The sequence below is a fragment of the Talpa europaea genome (genome assembly GCF_964194135.1).
Source record: "Talpa europaea genome assembly, chromosome: 11".
Lineage (NCBI taxonomy): Eukaryota > Metazoa > Chordata > Mammalia > Eulipotyphla > Talpidae > Talpa > Talpa europaea.
Window position 1 is genome coordinate 12,854,790 of NC_140078.1, and position 13,683 is coordinate 12,868,472.

The window sequence follows — 13,683 nt, forward strand, 5'->3', positions numbered from 1 at the left end:
CCATAAACCCCTGTTGGCGCTTGACCCAGTGCTTGGTGGGCATAGGATTCGGGGATTTAAACCGGCATACCTCTCCCTTCTGAGACAGTGGGAAAGAGAGGGGAAGAGAGAGGAGCTAAAATAAGCTCCCTGGCGTTACTTGCCTTCTTGTTTTTAAACTCCTCCACCTTTTGGTTTTTGGTTTTTTTTTTTTTTTTTTTTAAGATTTATTTATTTATTTATGCAAGCACTGGGTACAATCAGAAGCGTGGCAGGGTGAGAGAATTCACCAGAGCCAGAGCAGGGAACAGAACAGGCAGACCAATGAAGTACACTGCTGAGGGGAGCAGTGGGCGGCAGGAGAGGTCTGCGCATCATGTGGGACCCTCGCCAGTGGCTGGGAATCGAACCGGTGCTTCAGAGGCTGCGGGCAACTTCACAACCCAGCGCTCAACCGCTGCAACACCGGGGAGGCCCCCCCCACACACCTTTTGGGTTTAATCATAGTGATTAGTGACTATCTTGGGAAGGCCTGGGAACCCATATTAAAATTTGCACCCTGACTAAAGTAAGCACAGAGAAGCTGAATTGCAAGTAGGTCAACTTGTAGCACCTACTGACCCAGAAGGAGCCAGTCTGTGATAATACCTGTCTTCCTCGCCCCAGGCCACCAAGGGTTGCTGCCATAGATTGAATTGCAAAGCTCATGTGGAACTATGGAACTGAGGCCCCCAGAAAGGGAGCCCCTTCAAAAAACAAAAACATACTGATTTTTAAGTCCATTTTTGTGGGGAAAAAAATCACCAGATAATCAGTCCTTAGAAATCCAACCACATGAGCACAGAGTAAGAAGAGTGTGGTTCAGAAAAGGCATGCCCCTACACCAGTGTCCTTGGTGGCCCTGCCGCCTTGCAGAGCTGGTGGACACGGTAGGAGCCTGATGCACTTTAGCGAGCACCTCGCACCACCGTTAGTAACTTAATGTTCATGGTCTTATTTTATTTGTGTCTGTTTTACTTTTGTTGGTGGTTTCATGTGTTTTCCTCCTTCCTCATTAACATCAGCCTCTGGCTGTGTTATATTTCATAGACTGTCCCTTCAAATGTATCAGGAATATTGCAGTGCTCAATTTCTTCTTGTCCACTGTACCAAACAGGGAAGTTCTTGATGGTCGTTCCTTTGCTCTCACTCGTGGAGACACAGAAATAGTTCCATGCTTTCTCACATCACTCTGTCTCCCAAATACCTGATAAATTTTTTTTGACTTTTCTCACCAGATTACCCAGGGAAATTCTCCGAAGAGGAGAGCAAGAGCTCAGCATCAGGCATTGCAGGAGACGTTGGGGATGACCTGCAGGAGGCCCGGGCGCCCACCATCGCTCAGCTGCTCCAGGAGAAAACCCTCTATTCCTTCTCCGAGTGGCCCAAGGTGCCTCCCAGAACTTGCCTTCTCCACAAAGCATGCTCGGCTTTGAAAATGGAATCCTTTAATTTAGACCTTTGAGAGTTTCTGAGTTGTGGGCTCAGAAATAGTTCATATCTATAAAGTATATCCATTATATATAGCACTTGAACATTAACAATACATGTAGTGCACTTGACTAATTAAACCAAAAGAGAACAGTGTCGAGTAGTCCTTGTGTTTACAGCACTGTGGCTTTCATTTCTGTTGTCCAGACTGTGACATTTACTTTAAGCCTTATAAAGTGAGTGCATTTGGCCGTACACTTTGCTAACCAGCTCCTTCTGTTTGACTATTGATCTTAAGAGACTTTGTGAATTTGGTCACTTTGTGCTTATTATTCCTTAATGCTTTCATGCTTTTCTTAGGATCGCGTGATAATCAACCGCCTAGATAACATCTGCCATGTGGTGTTAAAGGGGAAGTGGCCCTCTAGCCAGCAGTATGAGCCTTCGAGCACCCTGCCCACCCCCGTGCTAACCAGCAGTGCTGGTTCTCGAAGCAGCATCTCAGAGCCAGAGGCGACGGAACACAGCTTCGGCAGCGGTGCAGCATTGGCCCAGATCCAGAAGGTGAGACAGCCAGAAACAAAGAATGAGGGACACTTTGCATTTCTCTATTCATTCAACAAATATTTACTGGATGGATAGGTTTCTCTTTTAAGCCATTAGCATTAATTGAGGAATCTAGATTTTATCCTATTGAGAGTGGGGAGCTGTTAAGAGTTCTGGAGCAGGGAAATGCATGATGGAAGCAGGCTTTTGCAGCTCATCTGGAGTGGTATTAAGTGTATGAGCGACAAGGGTCAAGTAAGAGGGGTGCCTTCATTTGGGAGCCACGTGGGAACCTGAGGAAGAGATACAGCCCTAGACTAAGTTAGTGTCACTGTTGGATTAAAAAAAGAGAGGCAATTAGTAAGCATGAATTGATGGCTAATATATATGTAAGGAAAGCAAGGAAGGCATGAATGGATCCGTGTGTTCAGCACTTCAAGGGCTGCGAGAGCAATGGCAGCTGATAGAAATTAGGGAAATCAAAGAGGAAAGAGTTTTGAGTTTTACACACTCAAAACTCAAGTTTGAGATGCAGTGTTAACACATTGGTTCTCACTCCCAACTACACATTGGAATCTGCTGGGTACCTTAAAAAGCTACTCATTCTGATTTAATAGGTCTTGGTTGTGGACTGAGTACTGCATTTTTTAACTTCTCTATTGATTGCTATGTACAGGTAAAGTTGAGATTCGCTAAATCACAGTTTTGCAATTCCAAGTGTATTTCAAGCACTAGCAGTTTCAGCAACATCAAAAACCTGTGAGAAATGCAGATATCAGGCCCATTGACATACAATATGCATTTTAACAATCTATCCAGGTGATTTGAGAAGACTTGATTTAGAAGAACTTATAAGGAAGTCAGTAGTGTCAAACCTCTTGCTATGTGTGTGTTTGCAGGAGAGCTTCTTAACTCCGGTATTCGCAAAGGATGAACAAAAGCACAGACGTCCTTATGAGTTTGAGGTGGAGAGGGATGCAAAGGCCCGGAGCCTGGAACAGTTCTCTGCCACCCACGGGCACCCCCCCATCGTCCTCAATGGCTGGCATGGAGAGTCAGCAATAGACCTCTCCTGCACATCAGAGGGATCCCCAGGAGCCACATCACCTTTCCCAGTGAGTGCCAGCACCCCTAAGATTGGAGCTATTGGTTCACTTCAAGGAGCCCTTGGCATGGACTTGTCTGGGATTCTACAAGCTGGTCTGATCCATCCAGTGACTGGACAGATTGTCAACGGAAGCCTCAGAAGAGATGATGCTGCCACCAGGAGACGGAGAGGGAGGCGGAAACATGTTGATGGAGGGATGGACCTCATATTCTTGAAGGAGCAAACACTTCAGGCAGGAATCTTGGTGGGTATATGTGGCCACTAGGTGATAACTTTGACCATTCTACATGCAGCAGTGAACCCTTCTTCAGACACGTGGTGTTTGGTCTGTGAGATTTTTGTCCCTATTTTAGTTGTCTTACTTACTTTCTCCTGTTAAAACTTGCCTTCAGTCTTTCTAGAGTAAATAAGTGTTAATCCTATGAAAGGCCCATTATCTGCATGCAACCTGGAGAAATGAACCAGCGGGGCTTCTTACATTTCAGATGGAAACAATCCAAATCCTCCAAGGCTCCAAAAGAGCCACTAGTGTGTGAGCAAAGTTAATGCAAGATAGCAGGTAGAATTTGTGGCAGCATTGCTCCCAGTTAGCAGGCTTTCCAGGAGCCGGGATTTGAGGAAACAAACAGGAGTCAGGACTTGTCGAATGTTGATCCTGGCTCTCCTGTTTGACTTACTAGGCGACGCTGGGCACTCCACCAAGCCTCACTCAGCTCCCCTGTCAAGTGGGGGAGCAGCATTTGTCATAGGTTGCTGTGAGGATGCATGGAGATCACACTGTAAACCACAGGAGAGGTCAGATTGCACACCTGGCCAGGAGAGCGCACCTTGGACTTGGCTTCACACATCAGAGACCACTGACTTCTCTTTGCATTTTGGTTCTTCCCATGTTCTGCATTTTGAACTCCAAAACAGGAATCACGTTCCACATTTTCTAATTTTATTTTATTTCATTTTTTAAAAGATTGATTTATTTTTATACAAGAGCTGGGGTACAGGCCAGAGGCACAGGAGGGTGAGAGGATTCACCAGAGGCAGAGCAGGGAGCAGAACAGACAGACAACAGAAATAACACTGCTGAGGGGAGCAGCAGGCACGACAGGAGAGGTCTGTCACACCATGTGGTATTCTCGCTGGCCTGCCGGGATCGAACCCGTGCTGCAGAGGCTGTGGACAGCTTCACAAGTGCAGCGCTCAACCCGCTGCACCACCGGGGAGGCCACACATTTTCTAATTTTAAAAGAAATAATAAACAGTATTCTTTGAGTGCTTACTGTGAGTCAGGCACACTTACTATGTGTTGAGGGTTTGATATGATTGTCCTACTTGATCCTCACAACCCTGTGAAGATAGCTGGTATTGTTACCCCCATTTTATCGATACAGAAAAGTGAGGCTTAAAAACTTCAAATAATTTGCTGAAGATTATCCAGCTAGTAAGTGGCGGGGCAGGGAACCTAACCAAGGACTTTGTTCTCTGGAGCCTAAGAGCTTTATTGCTGAGCCATAGTGTTTGGTATAGGTTTTCCTCCTAGGCTGTATGTATAATTTGGAAAGTTAAAGTAGCAGGTTCTTTCCCTGCCAACCCTGCAAGCTTCTAAAAAGGTCTCAGTTTTTAGAAGCATAAATTAGTTTCTTTGTAATGATTGTAGAATTTCAGTGACATGACTGATACATTTTTTCCCTTGACCTTAGAATATTATTTAAATTATATTATGTAAACACTTAGGTAGCACTGACACACTTTATCAGTGGGCCCATCCTAGGCACTGGGGATAGAGTAAAACACATTCAGACTCTAAAGAGAGAAAGTAAGTAAATTGCAGGGTGGCATTTTCTGTTACATGTAAGAGTGCTGTGGGGACCAGAGTGCTGAGGGGGACAGGAAGTGGAGAACAACATTGCCAGGGCCTGTCAAGTCTCGTGGTAAAGGAGGGAACACTGAACCTGTGAGGACAGGATAGGGTGGAGTCAGTGTTTACCAGGTAGACTTTGTGTGGTAAGAGGAGCTTTGGGGGGGGGAGGGGGGGGACGACAACCAGCACGAGCAAGAGCTTATGGGCGGCTCAGTGCTATGTGTAGGATTTTTACCCCAACAGGGCAATAATCAGGGCAGAAGTAGATGGCAAGATTCAAGAGTAACCTATGTGTTTTCTTCATAGAAACTAGATTTCATTCTGTCATGATTAATTGCATATACTTGTTTTTCCTTCATCTAGGAAGTCCATGAAGACCCAGGGCAAGCTCCACTGAACACCTCACACCCTGAAGGGCCGGTGCCTGCCACCTCAACCCCTGAGCCAGCCCCTGCAGCCAGCAGCCAGGCCGAGAAAGCCATTCCCAGCAAGAGCCTGCTTGACTGGCTGAGGCAGCAGGCTGACTACTCCTTAGAAGTTCCTGGCTTCGGAACAGTAAGTTGGTGTTGCCTACAACTGCTATTTTTTCCCTGCTGGCTTGCTGCCATTTTTGATAAGGGATGTGCTGAGGAAAATGAAGAAGACCAAGAAGTTTGAGAAAAGTCTGTATCAACTGATAATGTCATTTTAAAGTAAAAAAAAAAAAAAAAAAAAGTTTTACGTTTTGGTGAAGTTTCCCATAACAGAAATTACAGCTAATGTCAGATTGCCGTACCAAGAAGTAGAGTAGACATGCAAAATTTTAATGAGGACAGAACTTGCCTAAGCTCAGCCCTCCTTTCTCTTAGAAAATTACCACACAGTGTCATAAACTCATAGAGTAATTGTTAGTGTAGATAAATGTTGCCACTTAGTGAAGCATTACTGTGTGTTCTTTTCATGTTAGTACTTTAAGCTTTGAAGTTTCTCTTCATTTTACTTGGGACTTTTCCTCTACATAGACTTTTACTGCCTTTGTCCTAAATCCTTCAGATTAGAAATCTGTGGGAGAGCCCTCTGGGGCTGATGGCTTTTCTAGATTTTTCTTTTCTCACTTTTCCATGTGCTCTGTCACTGTCTTGGTCCTGGCAGGTATCATTAATGAGATACAAAGGTAGAGTGCATCTGCGGATGCGTTCTCTCCAAAGACAAAGCCAGGTAGGCAGGATGGAAAGAGAATCCAAGAAAATAAGGGAAAGGCTAGGGAGTAAACCGGGGTTTCAGCCCAGGTATTTAGTCTGGAGGGCCACGAGGCCCACACAGCCTTTTTCTCATCTTGTTAGAGGAAGTTTTCCTTCAATGAGAGATCCTAAATGAGGGCCTGGTGGCAGTTTCCTTCAGGCTAACCTGAGGGGTCCTGTGTAGAGTGCCATCAACTAGAAATAGCAAAACTAGCTAAAATACACCCTCGTCAGAAAAATTTGTGACACTGTTTTTATGACGTTGGTTTCCATTTGCCTCCTAGAATTTTTCAGACAAACCAAAGCAGAGGCGGCCACGCTGTAAGGAACCTGGAAAATTAGATGTCAACTCCCTGAGTGGGGAAGAGAGAGTCCCTGCTGTCCCCAAGGAGCCAGGACTAAGGGTAAGAGAAAGGAGCACTCTGCGGTGCCAGACCTTGAAAACACAAAGAGCAAGCTCCTCTGGGAATTGGGTAACTGGGTGACATATTCCAAGAAGACCAGAGGCCAGCACCGGGAAACTGATAAGAGGGGTCAGTGCTGCCGGCCTCCGCAGTAGGACTTCCCGTGGTCATTTGTTTTCGACCTTTACCTCCAAAACTGTATTTAAATCCTTCCCAAAGCTTGTTCCTCCCTCACCCCCAAGGGAAAAGACACCTTAGTTCTTGTCAGGAGTTTCCAGTGTTTTAACAAACTTCAGCATTGGAAAGCTTCATTTTCTAATCTCAGTTTTTGTGGCTACCATTTAAGACGCTTCCTCCTATTCCATCCTCAGTGACAAAGAAAAACAGCTGAGTCCAAGTACGGCCCTTTTCCTGTTACAGAATCATGAGCCTGGAAGAGACTTCAAAGACATCTGCAAGATGCTTGTAGTTAATTATAGTTTACAGAGGAGTATCAATTTGGGCTAGAAAATTCATAACCTCTAGGGGGCAGTAATAGCATTTCAATTGGAAAATGTGTTCAGTGTGGGCAAATTTAACCTCATAAAAGTGCATTCTGCCCAGACAGGGGACTTCTGAAGATACTGCTCTTCGCAGGTTGTCCCCTAAACTCACAGGCTCTTCTGAAGGCCTTCTCTTCACTGCTCTGCTAGCTACGGCTTTCCTTGGGTACAAGTTCCCTTCTCAGTGGAATTGCCTGGATGTGATTTCTTATTTTAGCTCCAAAAGACCACCCACCATAGTCATTTCCTCCTCCTTGTGCAGAAAAGAATCGTTACTCAGTGTTCTCAGGGAGCTTGTTACTGATTTTGTCACCAGGGTGATTACTTCTCCAGCTCCAGAGAGTAATGCTGCCGAGTGTCACCATCCTTTAGCAGAGTCACTGGGGGCAGGGAGCTTGGCCCATTCCGGGCGGGGGTGGGGGAGGCATTTATCAAAGTTTTTTGCATTGGAAAAGCTATCCTCTTTTCTCCTCTAGTGCTTTTATTCTCAGGGAATTTTCCTAACACCCCTCTTCTTAGACCTCCTTGTCCTGTACAGGCTGATTCAGCTGTAGTTTCTATCTAGCCCATCTGTCTTTCTCATCCCCTTCATGCTGCCTCCCCCCTTTCGACTCAGATTGAGTCTCACTCACATTGTCCAGGAGAGATCGCTATTTCTTCTGCTAGTTCTTGTTTTGCTGTAGTCCCTTAGAGACACATCAGAAAAACCATGTGGTTACCCTCTTGGCTTTTTCATTTCTTTCTGTAATGTGTAACAGTTTTCCTCATGTTCTCTGGAAATTAGTGTTCATCACTCCCCTACAGACACCAGCCCCTTGCCAGAAAACCCATTTCTTCGCTGTTCTTGCAAGCCCGCCTCTTACCAAACACACACTTTCTCTCCTTTGTTAAATAAACACAGTCCCTGCCTCGGAGGCCCTTTTCCTGCAGTAAGGCAAGAACAGGAAGCACTTGTCCACCTAGTCTGCAGGAATGCTCAGCCTTCCCAATAGGAAGTGACACTCTGCTGGGCCCATGAGGGCCCTTCTTCTCCCCCCCCCTCCCCCGCAACCTTGTCTTGCACGACTACTCCTGGGATCACTGCCTGCTGGATTTTCCATAGAGACCCTACCCCCTCCTCTTAGAGACAAATGTAAACCCCACAGAGAGGTGGCCTGGCTTCACAGAATTAGCATCGGCAGACTGCCATGGGGTTCAGCTTTCAGAATATGGGTGCTCAGTGGTTGCTCGTCAAATGCAAGTGTGCACATAGGTGCACGCACACATCATATATTTTGTATATGCAAATTACATTTGTTTCATGTATGTGTGTATAGTTTTGTGTTTCTTGCTTAGGCATTCGAGAGTAAATTGCAGGCATGACACGTCTCCCAAGAACACTTTCCTATGTAATTGTTACCATTATCATGTGAATATGAATAATATCTAGTCCATATTCACATTTCCCCATTGGTCACAAAAAAATGTCTTTTAGAGCTAGTGTTTTGTTTTGTTTTTAGAATTTTCAAATTAAAATCCACATAATGTGTGTGTGGTAGTAAGGTCTCTTTTCCCTCGGTGTATGTTGGCCAAACCTACTAACTTTCCTGGGAGGAGTAAGTTTTAGTCACCACCTTCTTCTCTATTCATACCCAGGAGTTAAGCTTGCATTGGGATACTCAGGCTTTGGAATAAATGCCTCCTGGATAGGTGACGGTGTTCTTGGGTCGGAATACCCATGCATTCCTTTGGAAATGCACATTTGCCTCCAGGTTTGCTGGAGTATCTGACTGTCTTTTCCTTTCTCTCCTTGCCCTCTCCCCAGGCTCCCTGGAAGAGGAAGTGGGTTTGCTCTCAGGGTATAATTACCAGGAGGGAGAGCTGCCAAAACCCGACTTGGCCGCTGTGTGTGGTCCTGGAGCTGCTGGGAGGGGCACCTGATTAGGGTGGGCAGCCTCTGGCTGGCTAGCGTGACTCTCCCTCCCACAGGAAGTGGCGAGAGCCCACCTCCTTTGCCAGCACGCCTCTTCCTTTGCCATATATGAAGAGCTGTTGTTTGCTTTGCCCCTGGGGCCTTTCTACCCCTGCTCTCCCATTCTTAAGGGGAGAAGGCAGCCAGCTTGTGCCTCCTTGGCAAGTCCCCAGTTCTGAAAGGACCCTGCATCAGTGGTTCTGTACACTGACGTTTTGGGGCATCTTCATGCCTGAGAATGCAACTTGCACTTAATGATTAGGATCAAGGGAGATAAAAGATCCTGTAGGATGCAGGCTGGTCTTAAATACCCTGAGGAGCTCAAAGAAAAATACGTTCAAGAATGTCTGATTTATAGCGATTTTTTTTTTTTTTTTGTGGGACCCTCATTGGTGGCCGGGGAACGAGCCGGTGCTGCAGAGACTGTGGGCAGCCTCACAGCTCAGTGCTCAACCGCTGCGCCACCAGGGGAGGCCCTATAGCAAATTTTTAAAAAATAAAATCAAGGCCTTTTTCATTTGGGTTTTTTCCTCCCAACCAGAAAGTCTTATAAAAGTGAACATGTCCTTCCACTAGGGAGTTATGGGGAGAGTAATGAGGTTGTAGACACGCCCCAGCACCTTTCCCTGGCTCTTGGCTGTGGGTGGTTGAGTAGTTAGCCTGGCCAGGGCCCTGGGCTGAGGAGGTGTGACCAGTCAGGCCCCAAGACTTTGCAGAGACTCCAGGATGAGGCAATTTGCGTTAAATAGGCTCAAGATAGACTGGTAAGAAATTAGGCTTTCAATCTGGCTCCAGTGTGATCTCCTGTAAGGTGGCTATGATAGTCCTCACTCCATAGGGTGGGTGTGAAGGTTCATTGAGTAATGCCCACCGCACCTTCAACATAGTACCTGCCAACACAGTGAGTGCTTGTTGCGGCATTGTTGTCACTCACATGGCTTCCTGTCACCATGCCCCCTTTATCACTGCTGCTGGGCGCTAGTTTCCCGAGCTGCTGATGCCGCTCACTGCCTTGGAATCAGAGGTCCTGGCAGTTCCTCATTTTGGAGCCCACCACATACCTGTGCACTTCTGCTCACTGAGAACCTAAACTGTGCCACCAGCCAATCGCTGTGTCTGCTGCAGCCCCTCATGCAGGGGTCCATTGCATCTCCTCAGGGTTCTGTTTCTTTAGCAGTTAAGGGAGGTGCGAGGCAGTGAACCAAATGGAAACACCAGAGCTACTGACCTGCAGTGTCCTTGGGAAGGCTGGAACAACTTGACGGCTCTCAGTCCTGGTCGCAGTGTCAGCCCTTATAAACCTTCATCTCCCCAATTTTTTCTCCATGTTCTCTGGAATTCCTGGCCCTAATAGGGTTTTTTTGGGCCCTTCTGGGGCCTCTTGGTGAGACCTGCAGCTCCTTTCTTGCTCTGAGTGTCCTCCACAGAGGGTGTGCTGCTTCCTGCCTGAGCTTCAGACACAAAGAGGCTCTCTGCTGGAGGAATCTGGTGCTGCTTGTTAGGTCTCTGCTGTTCACCCTCTCCAGACTTGCAGGCAGGGAAGTTGTTTACACAGGGAAGAATTCTAAAGAGAAGGCCGCCATTGGGAAGGAAGCTGGGCTCCTGCAGCATCAGGGCCTGCAGCTTTCTGTTGCGCTCCCGCCTTGTCCGCTCTGCAGGGACTGGTTGCGCCTGCCCTGGTCTCCACACCTCAGCACTGGCGGTGACCTGGACTCCTGTGTGAATCCAGTGTTACAGATCCCTCTGCCCTCCCCAGCTTCCTCAGCCTTCACCACTGCTGTCAGCACCGTGAAGGGGGCGGGACACCAGCTTTGTAACAGGAACACTGGGAAACGAGCCGCCCTGGCAGTTAGGGCCGCTTCCGTGTGGCTGTGTGGCTCGGGGGGAGATGACAGCCCAGGGGCCCACAGGAAAGGGCCTTTTCTCTGTGCCTCATCATGCAAAGGAGAGTGAGACTGCTCAGCAGCAGAACACAATCCACTGTAAGTGCTGTCGCCATGCAGCAGCTTGAGAAACTAAATGAGAGGAGGAGGGGTTGGTGGAGGAAAGGGGGATTGGCTCCCAGGGGGTGTGTTCAGAGGGGTCCTGAAGGAAATTTCTCCCTTTCTGTGGGAAACCGCCTCTGTTCACAGGTTTTGAAACAAATTCAGGGTTATTAGCATCATAATAGCACTGGTTTGTTTGATTCTGTCTGCAGCCCGACCTTGTGGTCCTGGCTGTGTTCGGTCCCCTGGGCCAAGTCACAGAGGAAGGAGCTTTTGCAGCCACCACAGCTGCCCCTGGCTGGTGCTTCCTCCCTGCCGCACTGTCCCCGGTGCCCTGCTGCTGCTCGAGCAGGAGCGCCCTGTGCTGCTCAGGAGCCTTGGCGCCCCGTGGGTGTGCTGGGGGACGTGCGCAGGCACAGGCACAGCCCAGTCCTCACGGAGCAGGAATGCTTAACTCTGAGCTCTCTGCTCTGAAAGAAATCACCTCTTTCCCATCAGAAAATAGCCCTTAAGGGAAACTAGAGCATTGCTTGTTTTGATGCAGTTCCCCAAGATGCTCAAAGATGCCTTCACTTCCTCAACAATCATGGGCATCCTGTTTCGTATCAGAGTCAGTCCCCTCCAGGTGCTCCTGACCTAGCGGGAACAGGACCCTGTCTCTGCCTCCGCTGATCGTGTCCCTTTCGTCAGTACTTCTGTGGTGACCCCACAGAACAGGTATCATTGTCCTTTCTTCCCAAGCTCTGAGAGGTTAATGGAGTTGGTGGAGTCCTACAGCTCGGGGGTTAAGAGTTTGAATTGGAACTCAGGTCTGTCCGCCGCAAAACCCTATCTTACCTACTCAGTTTGTTGCTTCAGTTAAAAACCTTCCTGCCATATGAGGAAGCAAAGGTTGGGATCTGGTCCAGGGGTCACAGCCATCCACGAACATTGCTGTGACTGAGCCTTGTTAGCTGGTCTCTAGCTCCTAGCGCTGCTCCATAAGGTGGATGCTGCTTCTGTATGGTGAGCCTGTTGGAAGCACTGCTTGGTGGCGACAGGCTGTTGGCCTGAGGGAGAAACTGTTGAGTTGCAATGAGGCAAGAAAGTGGTCCGACCTTGGCCGGACAGGCGGGAGAGCTCTCCCTCTCTGAGTCTTCACGGGGCTGGGCTGGGCTGGGCTGGGCTGGGCTAGGCTAGGGCAGAACCCTGGTCAGCGCCCCAGTCAGTCGCCCACCATCCAGTAACTTGGAGCATCTTGTGTTTCTTTGTCCTTTTTCAGGGATTTCTTCCAGAAAACAAGTTCAATCACACTCTGGCTGAGCCTGTTCTTCGAGATGCAGGCCCCCGCAGGAGGGGGAGGCGGCCTCGGAGTGAGCTGCTGAAAGCGCCTGCCATCGTGGCGGACTCTCCCTCGGGAATGGGGCCATTGTTCATGAATGGGCTGATTGCTGGGATGGACCTGGTAGGACTACAGAACATGAGGAACATGCCAGGCATCCCCCTCACGGGGCTGGTGGGCTTCCCGACCAGCTTTGCCACGATGCCCACAGGTGAAGAGGTCAAAAGCACCTTGAGCATGCTGCCCATGATGCTGCCGGGAATGGCCGCGGTGCCCCAGATGTTTGGTGTGGGGGGGCTCCTCAGTGCACCCATGGCTACTACCTGCCCTTCCACCCCTCCAGCTCCTCTGTCAAGCACAACAAAAAGTGGTACGTCAGCGACTGAAAAGACTGCAGAAGACAAGCCAGGTAGCCATGACGGGAAAACGGACACTTTAGCTGAAGACAAGCCTGGTCCTAGTGCATTTTCTGATCAGTCTGAACCTGCAATAACTACAAGTAGTCCTGTGGCTTTTAACCCGTTTCTCATCCCAGGAGTATCTCCTGGACTCATTTACCCGTCCATGTTCCTCTCCCCTGGCATGGGCATGACTCTCCCAGCCATGCAGCAGGCCAGACACTCTGAAATAGTGGGTCTGGAGAGCCAGAAGAGGAAGAAGAAGAAAACAAAAGGGGACAACCCCACCCCAGAGCCTGCTCCTGGATCCGAACAGGAGCCAAGCAGTGATCAGAACTGCCCGGAATCCAGGGCCCCTGTGCCCCCAGATAGAGAACATGCATCCCCAGCTGGGGACGGGGCCTTCAAGGACTCTAACAGTGACACCAATTAGAACTTTTTTCATTTAAGAAATTATTGTGACTTGTAAGTTTCTTATCCCATAACAGTTTGTTACTTCCCTCACTTCACCTTCATAAGAACCTGTGTTTCCATCAGTAATTATTACCTACCTAATTTCCTGTCTGAGAACTATGGTAACAGATGTTAATAGTCGCAGGGTCTTGCCACTTCATTAGATGAGTGTCGTCGACCTAGTCTAGGAGGCACAGAATTCTCATTCTGTTATCCAGTTGTTCATTCCAGCAATTGTAGTTAATACAGTACTTGGTGACACGCCCTACCCCCTTCTTGTCCAAGTTTCCCACTTATTTGAGGAGGAAAAATGGCAAAAGAAAGCTGTCGAGGGATTTACCATTTGCAGGGCCGAAGAGCAGACACGAGGAGCAGCTTTTTTTCCGTGAGCTGTGTTACATGGGAAGAATGTAATAGGGAAACCAAAAAGCACAGAAAAAGGAAGTGCTGG

At 48.2% G+C, this 13,683-nt stretch overlaps 1 protein-coding gene across 1 annotated transcript in view; it reads left to right on the forward strand.

The window, feature by feature from the left end:
• CHD6 (chromodomain helicase DNA binding protein 6) overlaps positions 1 to 13,212 on the forward strand; it is a gene marked incomplete at both ends in the record, with an annotated part of 124,323 nt that extends 111,111 nt beyond the window's left edge. The window contains 6 exons of the mRNA XM_084247649.1: positions 1,257 to 1,408; positions 1,810 to 2,013; positions 2,895 to 3,347; positions 5,322 to 5,513; positions 6,463 to 6,582; positions 12,322 to 13,212. Of these exons, the coding sequence (XP_084103775.1) occupies positions 1,257 to 1,408; positions 1,810 to 2,013; positions 2,895 to 3,347; positions 5,322 to 5,513; positions 6,463 to 6,582; positions 12,322 to 13,212 (2,012 nt within the window). The remainder of the gene's footprint in view (positions 1 to 1,256; positions 1,409 to 1,809; positions 2,014 to 2,894; positions 3,348 to 5,321; positions 5,514 to 6,462; positions 6,583 to 12,321) is intronic.
• Between the last annotated feature and the right edge of the window lie 471 nt (positions 13,213 to 13,683).